General features: G+C 40.2%; 2 protein-coding genes across 5 annotated transcripts in view; one reads left to right on the forward strand and one right to left on the reverse strand.

The window, feature by feature from the left end:
• Positions 1–225: 225 nt before the first annotated feature.
• LOC124285302 lies at positions 226–19059 on the reverse strand. Of its 2 annotated transcripts, none has more exons than XM_046721512.1 (6): positions 18904–19059; positions 5085–5324; positions 3571–3654; positions 2847–2987; positions 1934–1983; positions 226–946 (listed from the first exon to the last, which is right to left on the reverse strand). In XM_046721512.1, the coding sequence occupies exons 2-6, from the start codon at positions 5299–5301 to the stop codon at positions 860–862; spliced, it is 579 nt and encodes a 192-aa protein (XP_046577468.1). In that variant the 5' UTR covers positions 5302–5324; positions 18904–19059; the 3' UTR covers positions 226–859. The 2 variants fall into 2 exon arrangements, with proteins under 2 accessions (XP_046577468.1, XP_046577476.1); XM_046721520.1 differs by lacking the exon at positions 18904–19059 and adding an exon at positions 9719–9860.
• The window catches only part of LOC124285287 (DNA repair-scaffolding protein-like), a 34498-nt gene continuing 24667 nt past the window's right edge, over positions 10029–19859 (forward strand). For 2 of the 3 annotated variants that reach the window (XR_006900783.1, XM_046721487.1), the window contains exons 1-3: positions 10260–10402; positions 14397–14616; positions 15876–16210. Coding sequence is in view for 2 of the 3 variants with exons in the window: in XM_046721487.1 (XP_046577443.1) it covers positions 14457–14616; positions 15876–16210 (495 nt within the window). In the remaining variant the exon portion in view is untranslated. The other variant, XM_046721496.1, reaches the window with a different exon arrangement.

Genomic DNA, 19859 nt, shown 5'->3' on the forward strand with positions numbered 1-19859 from the left:
TCGATGCTCATGCTGTTGATCACTGGATTGTTTGGTCCAGACTCAATTATTTACAGACCGCCGCCGCCGCCATATAGCTGAAAAACTGCCGAGTGCTGGATAAACAACAAACAAATTAAACAACTGAGGTACACCAAGGACTGATCACTCTTGGTACACTGATGCCAAACATTAATGATGCAGTCGCGAGGAGTCAACGGAGGATTGACAACAGTCTGACCCACATGAAATACAATTCTTTTATTACAAAATAAGCTTCAGCAATTTGCAGAATCATCAAAAAGGTGTTCTCAGAGTGGGTTTGAACATTAAGAAATGCTGTGATACCTGGAAGGAGGGAAGGATGACATACATAAACATGAGATTAAGATGCAAAAGAATCCGGAACCTTGTGTAGATATACATACGATGGGGTGATTTGTGTGATATTATAACAACGTAAAACATACCAGTATATATAAACTATTAACAAATAATGAACTTGACTTTCGGATAACAACATATTCACATTTGTAAATAACAGGTCTGAGAAATAGATAAAATATATGTTATATTAAGATTAAACCCTCCTTGGCATAAACATTGTCAGTACGTCATGACGCCCCTGGCTTCTACACCAACCTGTTGGCAAATTTTATAAGCAGCTGTATAATATCGACCTACTTTGAAAATAACGACGTAAAAAGGGAACCTAACTGCGTAGTAATTAAATTCGCTCTCTAAGTTTGATAATTATGGGTTTGTCAACTTTCTGAGCGCATATGAGACAGGTATTATAGCCAAATGGGACTGCTAAAAGTGACAATAAAAGCTAAAAGGCGAATGTAGATACAGAGGTCTGCTTGATTACTGGTCTTCTTCACCCCTCAATGGTAACAATCACCTGGGCACACATGAAGCACTGTCCCTTCGTACCGGTGATGTTGGCGGTCAGTTTGTAGGAACCCTGTGGGAAGAAACAAGCATTCAACGAACCCAAGGCCAAATATGATACAAAAATTCAAATGTTCCATTCCCCCTATTTTAAAACTGGTAAATTTTATTTCATTTATATGAGAATCATCATGAGAGAAGTATATCCTTCTTCTGTCGCTAGTTCTTTAAAAAATACAAATGTTCGATATTTTAAGGGTGAAGGGCAAATTATTGTTGATAATGCAAGACTTTATTATTATCACATTATACTGTGGTCAAAGTGCAGGCAGGTAATTAAGCCCCTGGCGGTGATGAAAACATGTTTGTTTCAAAGTGGTGATTTTTTTTAATTTTCAATGAGAAGTTACCATAATCAAGTCTTACAATATGACAAAAAGTAACTACCGTAAGTTCTGAAATAGTAACGTCTTATTTGGTCACAGTCAGCAGTATTCCACACAGTGGCATTTAAAATTCTGGATCAGGCAATCCAGTGATTGATATTATTTCTCATGCCGTTGGGTACGAACAAAAACAAAATAGCATATCACTAAGCTGGTGGCAAATATATGACTGGTATGAAATTACTATGAATAGGGCCTGTTCTGAAACATGCATTGAGAAAAGGACAACTTTGACATTATTTTAAGAACTGGGCGGTCACCCTGTCTGACACCCATGAAGATCCGGGTTATAATTGATCTTCAGCAACTCATGCTTGTCGTAAGAGGCGACTAACTGGATCGGGTGGTCAGGCTCGTTGACTTGATTGACACATGTCATCGGTTCCCAATTGCGTAGATCGATGCTCATGCTGTTGATCACTGGATTGTCTGAGCGGGAATATTGCTGAGAGCAACAAACTAACCAACCAACCACACTGTTTGACTATGTCATTTGTTTGCCAGCCTTCTGTAGATTAATGTCAGGATCCTGGGATATACTATAGCTGGAATATTGCTGGCTACAACATATAGCTCATCCCCTCAGTTAACAAGCATCACAGGGATGTACTCACTGGAGGCAAGGCTGTCAGGTCTGGCTGGTCGTACTTCACATCAATATGCGCTGTAGAAAGAACAAGGTGGGGATGGTGAGAATTTGGCTATTAATCGGAATCTTTCACACTGATGACCCTCCATTAAGGCCACATAAAAAATGTTGTTTCTCAGCACTGATTAAAATTTTGACACAGTTCACTATTTGTTACGAGATAGGGGTGCAAAGAGAGGAACAGCCAGGTGTGCGAGAAAGGATGATGACAGCACAGCACAGGTAAATGATTCAATAACTTTGTTGGCACTTGTGCACGTGCTCCACGTACACCTGGCTGTTCCTCTCTTTGCAGTCCTCCCTCGTAACAAATGGTGAACTTTGTCAAAATTTTAATGATAGTTTGTTAAACAACTTGTTTTATTTCTAGGACATAAATTCTGCAAACAAAACACAGAGTTGGTCTGATCGTTTGATCATGATCAGTGTTTCATTGAGTATTATATGTTCAGTAGTTTTCGAGTTAGATTGCAATTCATCGGTCCGATTTTGAGCCAAACGGATTATAGTAAAGGCTGCTTCTTTAAAGGAGCCCCAGGTCGGTATTCGCCATACCATGCCACTATCTGGACTCTCGAGATGACATAATGTACCAGAGGCAGTGTTTCTAGCTGAGGGTTCTGATCCCAAATTTGCCCAAATGATAATGCTTGGTTTGTCGGCACCATGCCTTGCTCTAGATTTCCCAAGATGTAAATTATGAGGCCAGCTTCCATGTAATGTTTCCCTTCCATGTTAAACTGGCGATGATATGATGACTTGAAAGCTTTTCAAAGTTTGGACAGATCACCCAAACCATCAACACAATGCACTATCTCCCATACACCAAGACAATCAGTTGCTCTCCAAGGAAAAATAATGTTGCGATCTAAACCTACCTCCTGTTTTGATTGGACACAAGTTCTTGAAAAGCTTGTTCATGATGGCACAGTTCAGGGGCAATGAGTCTGTGATGAAGGGCTCACTCGATCCGTCTGTGTACACGGCCACGTCCGCTTGACCACTACTGAAGTCAGCAGCTATAACATAGAGAGTTCTGGTACAGATTCCAACGTGTAAATGTACCATTACCTGTATCTATCGGTCGTCTACATGTTCGGTGGGTGACAATTAAGGATATCTTGCAGGTCAGGTCAACACATAAACAGTGTTCCGATTAAGATAATGCTGTACAACTTATGAAAGTTGTGTCTGCTCTATTTGAGACGTCGACGTCGATGCTCGGGCGTCAGAGAGAATTTAGGTTAATGTCGTACTCGGTAATATTTCAGCTATATGGCGACGGTCTGTAAATACTCTAGTCTACACCACACAATCTTGTGATCAATTAACATCATAAGCATCGATCTACACAAATGGAATACGAAAACATGTGTCAATCAAGTAAGCGAGCCAGACCACCCAATCCCGGTATGTGCCTCTAAGGACAAGCATGGGCAGATGAAGATCAATTCTAACCCAGATCTTCACGGATTGCACCGAATAAATCTAAGCAGGCCAGGAGCCTTTAATGTACTAAGACTACACAGACGTTTCTAAGGAACATACATGCACGATACCACACAGAATGGCCAGCATATGGCACACACACACGTGATTTACCTGCAATCATTTGGAGATTGAACATGACTCCACGAGACGGGTTCACAATCTTGGGAGTCCAGGTCAGGTTAAACTTCTGTAGACCTAAAGGGAATGAGTGAGTGAGTGTGTTTGGTTTTACGCCGCTTTTTTTTCAATATTCCAGCAATGGGCTTCACACATTGTGCCCATGTGGGAAATGGAACCCGGTCTTCGGCGTGACGAGCGAGCGCTTTAACCACGTGTACCAGGCTACCCCACCGCCCCCTAAAGGGAATGAAGCAAGGAAGCGAGCATCATTGAAAGTAATATATATATTTCATGATTCATTATTCCTAAACACTCCTACAGTTGAAACATCCATGATTAACAGAGAGGTGAAACAGAGAACAAAATACTCACACTTGGTCAGTGTTATGAGTGAGTAAGTGTCGTTCTATGCCTCTTTCAGCAATATTCCAGCAATATCACAGCTGTGGATACCAGAAATGGGCTTCACACACTGTACCCATGTGGGGAATCGAACCCAGATCTTCCGCGTGACGAGCAGGCCGAACGCTTTAACCAATAGGCTACCCCACCGTCAGTGTAATGACGTATTCCGCGTGACGAGCGAATGCTTTAACCAATAGGCTACCCCACCGTCAGTGTAATGACGTATTCCGCGTGACGAGCGAACGCTTTAACCAATAGGCTACCCAACCGTCAGTGTAATGACGTATTTCGCGTGACGAGCGAACGCTTTAACCAATAGGCTACCCCACCGTCAGTGTAATGACGTATTCCGCGTGACGAGCGCGAACGCTTTAACCAATAGGCTACCCCACCCCACCGTCAGTGTAATGACGTATTCCGCGTGACGAGCGAACGCTTTAACCACTAGGCTACCCCACCGTCAGTGTAATGACGTATTCCGCGTGACGAGCGAACGCTTTAACCAATAGGCTACCCCACCGTCAGTGTAATGACGTATTCCGCGTGACGAGCGAACGCTTTAACCACTAGGCTACCCCACCGTCAGTGTAATGACATATTCCGCGTGACGAGCGAACGCTTTAACCAATAGGCTACCCCACCGTCAGTGTAATGACGTATTCCGCGTGACGAGCGAACGCTTTAACCAATAGGCTACCCCACCGTCAGTGTAATGACGTATTCCGCGTGACGAGCGAACGCTTTAACCACTAGGCTACCCCACCGTCAGTGTAATGACGTATTCCGCGTGACGAGTGAACGCTTTAACCACCGTCAGTGTAATGACGTATTCCATAATGACATATTCCATAATTCTTCCTTCAAATTTCAAGCTGAGAAAACGTTCATCTTTTAGACGCGAACACTCAACCTATATAATCAAATATTGATCTTAATTGCAGTGTTATTTATAAATTCCCTGTAAATATCAAATGACAATCCAAATGACAGAGGTGAGTGTAATATTTACACAATTAGCAATTCAAGATTGGTCGATACGATCTTTTTTTCCATTTCACGTAAAACAATAAATATAATTGTGAAAAACACTTCATATTTACCACCGCAGCTTGTAGCCTTGCCACTGTCAGTTAGTCTCACCACGGGTTGAGGCTTGAAAAAATTGCCCAGAGCTTCTTTGATTGATGTGACCTTCGCCTTTGTCAACAGAGCCGCTTTCTGATACTTGCTTTCAAACAGTAAGGGAGCGTCTTCATGGAACTCGACTGCCGCAGAGATCGACATGAACAGGAGAACACACACTGCCAAATGCTCCATGGTCTTGTCTGTCTGTGTGGTGCCTTTAACAAAGGTATTCAATACATGCATTTAAGCAGTTTTGATTTCACGCCACGTGGAGGATGGACCAACAACTTCTTTCTGCTCAGAAAAGGTCGCCTTTAATCGGTTTGTATATGTCGTTTCCTGAACGAGTGTATGAACTAAAACTGGAAATTCTACTTGGGACGAAAAACGGTTGGAATTCATTCCTCGGCATATCCACTATCTGTACCAATCTACTTAGCATCTCTTCCTTGTATAGGTGCATTTTAACTCCTCACTCAACGATATTCTAACCAATATTCATACGGAGGACGCTGATGAACGACACCTTACAGTCAATTTCACCAACTAGTGACACGTGTACGTACATGCATCTCGTGACTGCTATGTATACAGTCTGTTCTGAAACATGTATTGGGAAAAGGACAACTCTGACATTATTTTAAGGATCGGTATGTCACCCTGTTTGACACCCGTAAAGACACATCCGGGTTAGAATTGGGGTCTTCAGCAACCCACAAGAGGCGGGAAGAGGCGGGTGGTTGGGCACGCTGACTTGGTTGACACGTTATTGTATCCCAATTGCGTAGATCGATGCTCATGCTGTGGATCACTGGATGTTCTGGCCCAGACTCGATTATTTACAGACCGCCGCAATATAGCTGGAATATTGCTGAGTGAGGCGTTAAACAACAATCAACCTATACGATTATTTCTTTGACATTGTTATGTGGCAGTATTATTCCTTGTGATACACTGTTCCAAGCTGTACCTGGTGGCATCAGTTTGGGGCAGTGGTGTGCCACAGTTCTAGAGGCTTTCATCGTGTTCTGACCCGCAAAATATTACAGAAACATCTGGAATGTTCTACCAAAACGTTCAGTGTTTTGCCTGAGAGTATTGTTGATTTTTTTCTATGCCTTTTCTGTGGTATATTAGAGGGGCTAGCTATTGCCTCTCATCTCACATTACCTTACATCAGAGTCTAGAAGAATACCAGTATTTAGTGTGATCCCACTATACCCCAGATACCCTGTCTAGATTTGGTAAGTTGGATTACAGTCGCTGACAGGTGACTTACCATCATTGTCTGAAGTGTTGGCTTCTATTCAGTGCTAATTAACTGTTAAATGTTGGCGTCCAATCAGCGTTTTTTTCACTCTTTAGTAACACCAAAATAAGACCACGATTGGTACATATCGACCTACATATTCCACGTGGTCAGGACACCAGGGTCGTTTGCAGACATAGCTTCGTTCGACATACATGGAATACAAGCTTATCGATATTTTACTGCAACAAAAGTAGTCAAAAGTGGTTAACATTATAATTTTATATTTATAATATCTACGATTTATTACTTCTAGCTGTTTAATAAATTCCCTTTTAAAATATTTGAGTGTTGGAGTAGCATTTGACACATTGCACTTGTAAACATATACAATTTTGTACTGTGAAGACATAATTAAGACTTATTTGTCCTTTGTCAATCACACATCAAAGTCAGTTAACTGTTGACTTCCATTGGTTAGCCCGCATCGTTGTTGTCTTATCACTTTTGTTGTTATTACATGTACATATGCTCACTGCTTCAAACCATTCATTCACCCGATGAAGAAGTAAGGATATACTCCGAAACGTTGTGTTCCTCATAATAAAGAAGCTGACATCCATACCATGTTACTCTCTTCCTTATCGCTGTCTTTATTGCTAATATCACTGCTCAGACATTACATTACCTTTGAATTGTACTGCCATTCTCTTTTGTGTACTGCCTTAGTTTGCAAGTTACGTATGTTGCCACGTGAGAACACACTGTGAAAAGGGGAACACCTCAAATTTAAAAATGGTTACGTTCCAGGGCCTAGATTTTCGAAGCGCTCTTGGCGCTAAGATGGTCGTAAGTTAATGTTAATGTATGGCACTTACGACTATCATAGCGCTAAGAGAGCTCCGAAAATCTAGGCCCTGCAATATCTTTCAGGGTCAAACTGACACCAGTGTGCCACTGTTGGGATCGGGCTGCAACGTGGCGATCAGTGAACTAACACTACTGGCCGTTGAGCTTCGTGGAGAGTCGATCTGGAATTGTTTGTCGGGTAACCAGTAACCTCGTATCCGAGGCCGGCCATTTCATTGAATGCCTGATCCTATCTTGGGAATTTTGGATGTACGCGTTCCTGGTCCAGGCCGATCTTCAAATTGCTTTCTTTGGTGGATTCTATTTAACAGTCTGTGAGCACAGATTGTAACACATAAACATATCAATCCAACTGATGAGTTCGTCATGCTTCAGACTCGACATTGTTACTTGGACACCTTATGGTAATCATATAGTACAGTGGGAGTTTCACACAGTTGTGATGTTCACTAAAGCCTGATAAATTCAAGTAAAATATGGTTAATGAGTTTGTTCAAAATTGCCTCTGTTCATCCAGCAGAATATGGGTACCCGGTGGGATAAGTCATGTGACTATAACCTTCTAGCGCCTCACAGGCACCTTGGGTTATAATGAACTGTCTATTTGTATGCGCTTTGAGCATGCACTTGTATGGATTTTAGCGCTATATAGGAGTACACATTGTTATTGTTATTAATATCAGAAACGCAACCATACGCGTTTTGATGCCGATTACCCGATGCACGTTCAGAGAAGGGACGTGTGTGTCTATTTACTGTCTCTGTCGATAATTGTCCCCATGTGTTATGAAATGAAAAGCGAGCATTAACCTGTTAATGATAGTCTCGGTCAAGGTGCTGATTCGGATCCATCGGAAGTACTCGTAAAATCATCAAATGACCATCAAATAATACAACTTTTATCATGTGAAAGTCAGTTAGTTACTTCAGTTGTACATCCACTTTTAGCAATATTTCAGCAAATTCGCGGCAGGGGACACCAGAAATGGGCCTCACACATGTACCCATGTGGGGAATGGAACCCGGATCTTCGACGTAACGAGCGAACGCTTTAACCACCAGGCTACCCCATCGCCCCTTATCATGTGAGACAAAACCCTGTTAGGTACACTTGAATTCTTTAAGTAAATCTTGAAGATTATCCCATGTTTAAATATTTGTGCTGATCGCTTCACAACTGCGGTGCTTTTTCCACTGACTGAATCAGTTTAGTTTATGTTGACGCCATACATGCATTATAAACAACATAAATAATCGAAGTATAGTGAAATGCCACTTAAACTTAGGCGAGGCGTAGACACAGAGGCCCTTGTGTTATTGCTGAAATATTTCCAAATTATCATATATCATAGAACATTGCATTTCTGACTCTCTTGGTATATCAATAGCTCCGGCGATATGCAAACGACACATGACAGTCTGGTTCCCTGCTATGCTCAGTGAAGCGACCGCGCAGTGTATCCGGGGAACCAGACTGCGACACAACGGTCAAGAATGTGTGAAGGCAGAGTGAAAAGTGGTGATGCGTCTGTAAAATATCCCAAATTTGTCAGGAATCTCATTTGAAGAGGAACAATTTTTATGGATAAGACAACTTCTTTGCTGCAGTAGATGCGACGTTTCGGTGTAGATCCTAACTGCGTTATTTGTTTGATAACGGTGTTAGGATCTACACCGAAACGTCGCATCTACTCTACAAAGACGTTGTCTATCCATAAAAAGTGTTCCTCTTCATCATACCAGTTTCTAAATGCCACTTAAGGAAGAATCTCATTTGTTAAGGGGTTCCCAGACTAACGCTTAGTCTCTGAATATATATAATTTTGATAGCAACAAATAAACCCATTTAAATTGAAAAGGAGCCCCAGTGAGATGGGAAATTCAGATTCTGAACCTGAGGGAATCTAGACTTGCTTCATTTAGGGCTTTAGCATTGGAGGGAGGGCTAGGCAGTAGGGAAAATAATGTGGTTCAGGGACTGTAAGACATACTAAGAGGTTCCGTGTGTGACTTTACAGTGTAAAAAAGACGTTCAAATTTTTAACTAAACGGGTACATATATCCGTATATGATAATTAACAATGTCACAAAATATTTACACTTTCAGAGTATACATTAAGTAGATTATTTAGCACAGCAAAATGGCGTCTGTATTTTAGCAAAATGTCCTTCACATTGCACAGTATCGTATCTCAACTGCATGGTATGATGAGCATGGTGCCAGTTGCTGGAGTATCTGGTCCTGGATCGTTTATTTACAGAATATTGCCGAGTGTGGCGTTAAAATATAAAACAAACCCCATGCAATTGGAATTGCTAATCAATCTAGCTACTGGTATCAACCAGGCATCATAACATTGTCTCGTAAATCAATAAAAAGGGCCAAGCTTGTTGATTTTCCTGATACCAATAAAAAAAAACAACTTCCGAAACTATTTTCTAAGTTTTAGAAATAAAATGTGAAGATTATATCTGTGTGCGAAGACTTACCTAGTGATGTACAAAATCCAACTCAGATTACGAAGTGTAACAAATCTTTATTGATGGGAATTCCTTACTTCCTTGTCAGTAGATGTAGACTCTAGACACCGCGTTGCTGATAGTCTAAGTTAGGAGAATAGCGAGGACGTTCGCGTTTCACTTCATTCGTGACCAACTCGTGTTATTCCGGGACAAGCCGAATAGCGACTCGTGTCCCCCCCTGGAAGGATTTCATATTGACGCGTGAACATCAGAACTACTTTAAACAGGAACGATAACTCTTTTCTTGTTTGATTCCAATGGTACTTAATATCACCGAAGTAATCATATATTGTATTGCTGTTTATGTTTTTAAACCTTTTGGAGGTTACGGAAAGAGGCGAGTAGTGACGAATGGTTTCACTTCTCTCTGAGTGAAGCGCCAGCGCAGCATGCCCAGAGAACCAGGCTGTCCACTTCGCGCGTTGGCAAAACTCTTCTCCAGCGCGTGACATCGTAAAGTTTGTTCACGGTGTCATCACGCACGGGCTATCGCTGTGAGGAGGTAGGATCATAGATTGCAAAGCATTTACTTCCCTTTGTTAAAAGGAAAGAGTGTAATATCCAGTGTTGATTATGTAGGCCGATGAAACACTTCTCGCGGCGAAAGATGTTACGTAGAAAAGTAGCTGTCGACGCTTCCCTAAGAGGAAGGTACGTTCCACTGTTATGAAATGTTCTGAAATTTTCCTGTCAAGCAGACGTTTTGATCTGACGAATAATGACAATGCCATTTTAGTAAATTGTGCTAACTGTAGCAGACGAAACCTATTGACCAAGGCAGGGGCTGTGTCAGTGTTAGCTATGTCAGTGTTTGTGTTCCTGTTCCTGTTCCTGTTCCTGTGGTCACTACCTGGAAACTATTTCCACCCTTCTAATTTTGCCTGGTTTAGGCGGACGTGTTTACCATAACATGTTAATGCAATGAACCTCAATAGATGACAAGGCAAACTGACTTTGTTGGAAGTTAAAAGCAATGAAACATTCTAATCTTCTGGGAACCTGACTAACCCATCCTTGTGAAAAACTGAAAAAGAGGATGTGGAAAGAGTTCCTTCCGTTCCCCCAACTCTAAAGCAAACTCTAAACCTAACCAAAACCTAGCACTATAGTACTGTCGGAAATAGACAAAAACTGTATTTTCTCATTTATCTCTACAATTTATGCTCTTTTACATATCTCAACATAAACTATATGAAAGAAAGTCACGTAAGATGTTAATCAATAGATGAGACATAGTCAACACACATGAAAAAGCACAAAATATCTTTGAAATGACCCCTTGTGCCTGTAGGCAGCACATGCATTTTATGCCAGGTGAGTCGACGGTCCATCGTCATACCTGGCTGAGCAACCTAATTGCCATCTATAGTCTGAACTATTGTTTTCAGCAGCTATTCATATTTTTTCTAAGTTTTGCCCGATTTTACGAGTAAACATGCTTTTCTGGATATCGTATTACGCATCCCACTGAACGCCCAGTTAGGCCGAAGTGGGTTATTTCGACATATGCTATTTGCAATTGTGTAAATTTTAGGGATACAGAGTAACAGCCTAAAAACAGTTTTTTTCTATTTCCGACAGTACTTTAACTTAAATTTTGGACTTTTAATCGTTTTGTGAGTTCTCTAGTAATTGTTGTGTTAAGTTTTGTTTATAATTCTAGAATATATATACATATTATTTGGGATGGGGGAACGGGAGGAACTCTTACCGAGAATGTTTTGGTTTTTTTAAATGTCATGTATCCCTGATTTATGAATGGCAGTGGTTGTTTAAAACTACTTTGAAAGTCTGTGATAATTCTTTGACTTCTTTTACATAGTGAAATTGTGATTGTAGCAATAAACTTAGTAAGTCAACACTTGTATCCGAGGATACTAAAATTGAGCAAAAGGCTCTTTCCTTTCTCAGCACTTGTGGAAGTGTAACTAGTGCCAGATACTCCACAGGTCCTGAAGTAGCTTTATATCTGTTTGTGTTATTTCAATGTATCTTCAATTTACTTGCCCTGACACCATCTTCACAATATTCACATCACAGCATCTTTCCAACTTCCTACACATTTGTTCAGTTAGTAATGCAGACATTATTATGACATAGGTACGTGCCTGTTTAAAACCCAAGTCTGCAGTACATGAATAATAGTGTTAATAATAATCTAAACCTGGCTAGAGGCATTATTCGTGCCCCATTATCACTTCAAAGTAAACATTCCCAAACTGGAGTTGCAAAGTTCCTATTTTATAAAGTGCTAAGTAATACAGGCCCTGATTTCTCGAAACAAACTTAAGGTTTTGCTCAAATTTCAAATTGAGTTTGACAAATTGAGACAGCCGAATTTCTAACTCAACTGCATTTCTAAAATCAAAAAACCCCAAACAACTCAAGTACCTAGTAAACATAAATTGTCTCCTATGTTTGAGTTAAATATCGAAATGCAAGTTCATGCGTTTCCTCAAATTTGAGTAAAACCTTTAACTGAAGTCAAAACACAGACTTAAGTTTGTTTCAAGATATAGGGTCACTACTTACCACTATATGAAATAGGAACTTTGCAACTCCAGTTTTAGTGAGATTCCATTGGTAGCATAACCAAAAGGGTAGGAGATATTTACTTTTAGATGAATGTATTGAATGCGGAGTTACAAAATACAATAATGATGATGATGATGATGACCAAGGGAAATTGATTTGAAGTCCTAGATAAATCAACGCTAATGTTACGGCTTGGTCAAGCTGATTTGTATTTTGCTGAGAACTGGTACAATTAAGAGGAAACTGTTTAAGCAAACATTATTGACATAAATAACATCTTTAGGTACATGTAAAATTTAGAAAATAAGAACTTACCCAAAATAACAATTGAACTGAAAAAACCCCATTTGATGTGGAGCAGCTTTTTACAAGACATTCAAATTTACTTCTAATACTCACAAATGTAGAGAATGGATGCAGAAAAAAAATCAGTGTGTCCAGAGGGACGCACAATATCATTCACTGTACCCACAAAACATCTATGACTTTGCTAAGTGTTTGGTTGTTTCTTTCAGAGCAGTTACGTGCATCATTTCACCCATCAGTCCACATAATTAATGCAGAGATACCAACCCTTACGCTTTAGGCGTAATTATTACGATTTTGACCATTAAATTACGCCATTACACTTAATCTGCGAAAATTACGCTTTTCTACTCGTTTTTCGAAAATCAGTTAAATGGATAAATTTTCACAGGGAAGTGTTTCGTAACGCACAGGTGCAGGGGTGCAGAAATGGCCTTGCACCAATAGGAATCGCTTACTCTTAGCATCACACTCATTCCAATTTACTTGCAAGGAATTAAAGTATTTTGAGTCACATGACCAACAATTTTCGATGTATGGAGCTTCATAATGATTGATCACATGTGTTTCTGTCTAGAATCTTCCTTTCGTGAAAGCGTGTACCATGTTGAAGCGATCGGCAGACAAGTATTACACTTTTTAGCTCCAAATTACACTTTTTGACCTCTAGTATTACACTTAGGCCCCAAATAGGTTTGGCATCTCTGTTAATGATTCATTCCAGGCTTTATAGAAGTGATCAAAACATACTCTACACCATTACTTCACAGGACCCATGTATTGCCCACAAGGACCCTTAAACCTAATAATTAGGGATCCCTGGGACCCCCATCTTTTTGAGTCAGGGTAAAACCCTGGATGCAGAGGTGTTTAGTTTTAGACTCTAGACCCATCCTTGTTGGTGTTCAATGCAATATGATTGTAAAGCAGGTGGCGGTTTGTCACACTGTGTTGGTTTTGTTATCCCCCATAGATATAGAAACGAGTTTTGTGTGTCCGTCTGTCCATCCTTCACACTTTGTCCGAAGCATATCTCCTAAACTATTTATGATAGCTTAACCAAACTTGGTACACATGTCAACCATGATCCCTAGGTGTGCGTTTTGGGGGTTAGACCCAGATGCGAATTTTATTTTTTGCTGTTTTCATGGAAATGTGACTTAGGCTGTGACTATGAGGATGATATCTTGTCCGGAGCAGATCTCCCAAACTATACATGCTAGCTTCATCAAACTTGGTACATATGTCAAGCATGAACCCTAGATGTGCCTTTTGGGGGTTAGACCCAGATATGAATTTCTTTTTTTGCGGTTTCTGAGGAAACGTGACCTAGGCTGTGGCTATGAGGATATCATCTTGTCCAGCACAGATCTCATAAATTATACACGCTAGCTTCATCAAACTTGGTACACATATAAAGCATGATCCCTAGATGTGCCTTTTTGGGGGTTAGTTCCAGATATGAATTTTTAATTTTTGTGGTTTCCATTGAAACATGACTTAGGCTGTGACTATGAGGATGTCATCTTGTTGCAGTTCCATGGCAACAAGTTAGGCTTCAACTGAAGTTGGTGGTAGTGCTCCTTTCTGGAGCAGATCTTAAAAACCTTTCTATACACTCCAAAACATTTGACATAATTATAACTAGTAGACATATTCATAAAGAGTATTTTGCCGTTGCAGGGGATATTGATGGCTTTGTCTTCTTGTTGGTTATTGTAAAGGCCCCTCAACATAATCCACAGTAAAAAACTCTGATCAGTTAAAACATGACTAATCTACAGTCTTATTAATATTTTCAAAGCTGGAAGACGATCTAGAAGCAACATCAGCATCACTGCAACATGGAGAGTGGAAGCGATGTATGGAAGGATTCTCAACAGGTTTTGCCAAGACAGACACTGGGCACCAACGCACAAAGAAACTCTGCACACAACGATCACCCAAGGTCCAAGGCTTCCTTGAGTCCAGTTTTGACCATGTCACTGAGCTAGCATCTGATGCATCGGGGCAGGATACGAAAGGTGATAACACATGAAATATTGCCTGCTTGTAACCATTGACATTATCATTTAACTTGTGCAATAGTTGAACTTTTAAGGTTACGATTTTGTGTGTGCAAAATGCATATGTTTTAAATATGTTGTACCTCTCTGCATTAAGAAAATCATGACACGTTTACATGTCATCTCAGGCAGTCTGTGTGCGAACATTCACTGCCCAGTGTTCTGCCAAGAAACTGGACAAGTTGAGACAGTGATGCCTTCAGTTTAATATGCATGGCGTCATTTTGAAAACTTATGGGGTCAGTCTGAGAGATAATATAAACATTAACACCAAACATGCGGTTTGTTGGTGCATAATCACCGTCCACAGTAACGGGTATCATACACGGGATATTTTGCATGGAATTTTCTCATGTAACATATTGCAGCTGTAACAACATGCCATGTAGTATATTTAGCCTCAACAGCTTGTAGGTGATCACTGCCATTAGCATGTCTCTTCACAGTACTCATTCTAAACTTAGAACTAAGCTTTGTCATTAAATTAGATTTAACACAATTTTTACAAAGCTGTCAGGTTATAGTGTATCTTTTTGATTATGCTGCAACCTTGTGTAAGCACAAAAATATTTTTGGGAAAATATCTACCGTCTTCAGTGTTTCTACCTATCCATAATGTCCTGGTTGCTGTCAGATACCCTCCCTAAGAGGTGTGTGAGTGAGTTTGAAATTACTCTGCTTTTAGCAATATTCCAGCAATAACACATCTAGGGACACCAGAAATGGGCTTCCAGGGGTGGAAATAACCCATTGCCCGACGTCCCAGTCCAGTGTTCTTTTCTGTTGGGCAAGACAAATTTTATATCACGCTGTACCGGTGTCCAGTTGACTTTCCAATGTTAATTATGTTGTTTATTTTAAAAAATCAACAGGAAAATCGGCCGGTATAGTGGACAAATTATAAGGGCGAGTGATGTTATATGTGCCACTGTACCGGAGTACACTAGAAATTTTAAAGTTATTTCTACCCCTGCTTCACATATCGTACCCATGTGGGGAATGGAACCCGCGGTAGCAAACGCTTTAACTTCTGGGACACACACACGCATGCACACACACACACACACAGACAGACAGACAGACAGTGTGTTGTATATTACCGGTATAGCATCTAAGAAATACTAGTGAGTACATATCACAACATGGTTGGAAAAATATACTGGTACTTTGTGTTTTGAAAATCATGCATGTCTTCAAATTGCTTGTTTGCATTTCAGATGCTGAACTCATATCTTGGTCTTCAAGTGATAGTGAAGATTTGGAAACCAATGTGAAATCTCACGTGCAAGTCAAATCATCAAAAAACAGTAAGAATTGCACACCAGGTATGACAAAACAAGATACACCTTCCACAAAAAAGAAAGCATTTCCTAAATCAGCTAAACTAGAGTTGAGGAGGATATGTCCAGATTTTGATGTTCATGGATTATATGAGTCTACTGGAGGTATTGACACAATATCCAGCAGTTCGGAACAGGAAGAGGAGGGGATGAAGGACAGGGCTGAGGAGGACAAAAAGCCATGTGTTCAACTGGCAGATATACCCAGACAGGTGAGATAGATAGGTGTACCATGGGGACACAGGTGTTTCCTCTTCTAGGCCAACACAGAGTTGTGTCCCTTTCGGCAGAAATCTGTGTCCAGTTGATTCAATCGATTCATGGGGATAGGTGTACCATGGCCAACACAAAGTTGTGGTTTCGGCAGAAATCTGTGTCCAGTTGGCGGTTGGGTAGTGAGGCCAACACAGAGTTGTGTCCCTTTTGGCGGAAATCTGTGTCCAGTTGATTCAGTAGATAGGTGTACCATGGGGACACAGAGGTGTCCCTTTCGGCGGAAATCTTCTAGTTGCCAAAATAGAGTTGTGCCAACACAGAGTTGTGTCCCTTTCGGCGGAAATCTGTGTCCAGTTGATTCAATGGTTCTAGATTTGTCTTCACCACACAGCCCATGGAGTGGAAAATGTCTTGCATGAACTCAGGTTTTCCTCCCACATTCGTTTGATACACTGATATATGCCTACTAAAATACTGCTCAAAGGAACAATAAATCACCCACAGAGCTCTAGATAAGGTTTTTGCAATCTGGGTATTTTACCCATGGTGTCAGTTATTAGTGGATACTACTGATCTTCAGTGGGTACTCAAATTTTCTGATACCCACCCTTTTTATCCCCCCATCTTGTAATTCTGGGGATATAGTCGAAGCCTCGTCCGTCTGTCCTTATCAACAAAAATTGGTAGACATGTCAATTAGAACATAAAGTGGTTCCTTTCGCTATTTACAGATTTTTAGTCGTTTTTATTTTTCATGATTTTCATGGAAACGTGTTTGACTTAGTCTCAAAAAGGAGGGGTGGACTTCGTTTCCCGAGCAGAACTTAAAAACCTTTCAATATCTTTCAACAGAACTTGGCAGACATTTGAGGCAGGTCCCATAGTGGTGCCTTTTGCTATTTACAGATTTTTGGCATTTAAATTTTTCTTGGTTTCTATGGAAACAATTCAGACTTAATCTCAAAAGGGACGGGTGGATTCGTTTCTGGAGAACAGCTTGAAAACCTTTCAATATCTTTTCTACAAGACTTGGCAGACATATCAAACAGATCTTGAAGTGGTGCCTTTTGCTATTTACATATTGTTGGCATTTATATTATTCATGATTTCCATGGAAATGATTCAGACTTAGTCTTAAAAAAAATAAAGTTGGATTTTACGTAACTGTCCAAATATGTGGGGGCTGGGGGATTTGTCATCTTCTGATGACTCTTGTTTAAAATGTGGGTATTTTCTATGTCTGTAATTTTTAAAAAAAAAGGTTTAAAAGATAACTACCCTCTAACCAATGTTTTGTACTTCAGATGTCAATATGGTTTTTTTAAAGAGATGTTGGGGTAGCCTAGTTAAAAAAAAGCGTTGGCTCGTTTAAAAGTTCGATTCCCCACATGGGCACAATGTGTGAAGCCCATTTTTGGTTTGATATTGCTGGAATATGTCAATCATCAGTCAGTCAGTTTAAAGAGAAATTAAAAAAATGTGAAGTCTTAACAAGACAAGCGATTTTATTGGATGGTATTTTCAGAAGAACTAATCAAAATGAGTGTTATAAACATAACTAGCTGCGTTTACGCAAATGTTTCTTTCTGTAGTTCATAAAGTGTACAGTTACATAGTGAAATTCGTTCGATAATCTGCCCGATCCACTTGTAATATTTGACAGTTAGCTACTTTCTGTTACGCATTTGTTTTTCACCTGTAAGTCAGGGTACGCAAGTCAACAACTAACCAAAGCGTTTCTGTAATTTCCTTTGCGTGTTAGGGATGCTACAGATACATTTTAGTGCGTATTTTGGAAGTTTCAATGCATGTTTTATGCAGATACGCAGCTTATCTAGACTTCTGACCCGTGAAGATTGAGCATTAGTCCAGGGCCCCGTTTCACAAGACGATTGTAATGCTATGACTGTAGTAAGCCAATATCATGGCATGTGACTTACAACAGTCGTAGCTTTACTATCACTTTGTGAAATGATTCCAAGGGGACATGTGATGCATGTTGCTATACGTCGTAAGTGCAATAATCTTGGAGATAATGTGGAACCCATTCTTATCACTGAACGTGTATCAAACAGATGAATGGAAGTGTATTTTCTATATTTTAGATTGCCATTCATTCCATTTGTACAGGTTTAAATTATTAACAACTGCCTCTTACACAATGACCATTTTGTTGTTATAAACTTCCCCATTGAAGAATTCACGCATCTGTCCTGCAAATGCGAGTTGTTAACAGTGTCAAACTTTTCCTCTGTGAAACTAGAGTTTATCAGAACATCTAAGAACATGATGAAGCACAAAGGTTGCTCATTGGTTCGGCAATGAGTGAGTGAGAGTAATTTTAGTTTTATGCCACTTTTGCACTACTTTGGCAGGGTGTGAGTGATGGATAATCCTTTTAGTCTAGTTTATGCCACCGGGTTTTGCACTACAATGTGTTAAGCCCAGGGTCCCCGCCATGATATTGCTGGAATATTGCTAAAAGTGGCGTGAAACTAAACTCATTGTATCCTTGTTGAGAATTGAACCCAGGCCTTCCATAGCAATCATCCTCTGAAGTATCTTAATCCTTTGGTTGGCTGTTTACCATTTATTAGGGAAATACAATTTAAATAATCGATTGTGAAATTATGGAGCTGTTAATACAATATATACGTAGAAAGTCAGGACTCTTTAGTTTATAACTTACCCGGTTTGGCTGAGAGAGTTGATTAGATCTGGAGAGCAGACAGCAGTGTTCCTTCTGAGCCCGACAGCAGCTGTGTTGTAATACCAGTACAGCAATCATTACTTCCTTGTTTCACTGTGTGTCATGTGAGTGTTCTGTGTATTTAGTTCAATGAGGAAGTTCTCCTTGTCTTACTGGAAGTGATTCAGTATTGATAGACCATGTGACTGAATTTAGGAATATTCCCTGTTAAGATAAGATGGATAACATAAAACCCTGTTATTAGGAAGGGAAGTTGTTTTGTGAGTCAATAATGCTTAATTTGCGTGCCATTACTACTTGCAGGTAAATATTGAAATGGCAAGGATGAATATTTTTCAGTGTTCCTAAATTTTACAAGTAATGCTCACCAAGATTGATTTAATGGAAAACGAGATCAATTAGACCGTGTCATATGATTCAAATACTAATTTTGCACCCCATCAAACTATTATAGGTGGCACTCTTGATCTCACAGCTTAACCTAGGTGCAGCCATTTTGAATGACAGGAAATCTCATTTCGGACAACATAATATCTTGGTTAGCGTGTGGTCCTGTGCAAGTGTGTGGTTCTGTGCATAGGGCTCAGGTCACAATAAGTTGAAGTTAAGCAGCGTTGGGCTTGGAGAGTCCTGCCCACAGGTGATAGGAGTTTGTGAAGCACATGTAATACATGTGGTCTTCCCCAGCAGACTGCAAGTGAGTTTTTTCAAACTTGCCTCTGTTCACCCAGCTGAAAATGGGTACCTGGTGAAATAAGTCGTGAGACTATTAACCTTCTAGCGCCTAACAGGCAGCTTGGGTTATCTGGGGTAATAATGATCAGATTGTGCGCTTTTAGCAGGAAATCTAGCCTGGAAAAGGTGCATTGAAAATATTCTCATTATTATTAGCAGAAGATACTGTCTACCAAACCATGTCAGTGTCACAGAAGAGA

The sequence above is a fragment of the Haliotis rubra genome, unplaced genomic scaffold (genome assembly GCF_003918875.1).
Source record: "Haliotis rubra isolate DU_JTF1 unplaced genomic scaffold, ASM391887v1 Scf11, whole genome shotgun sequence".
NCBI classification, from domain to species: Eukaryota; Metazoa; Mollusca; class Gastropoda; order Lepetellida; family Haliotidae; genus Haliotis; species Haliotis rubra.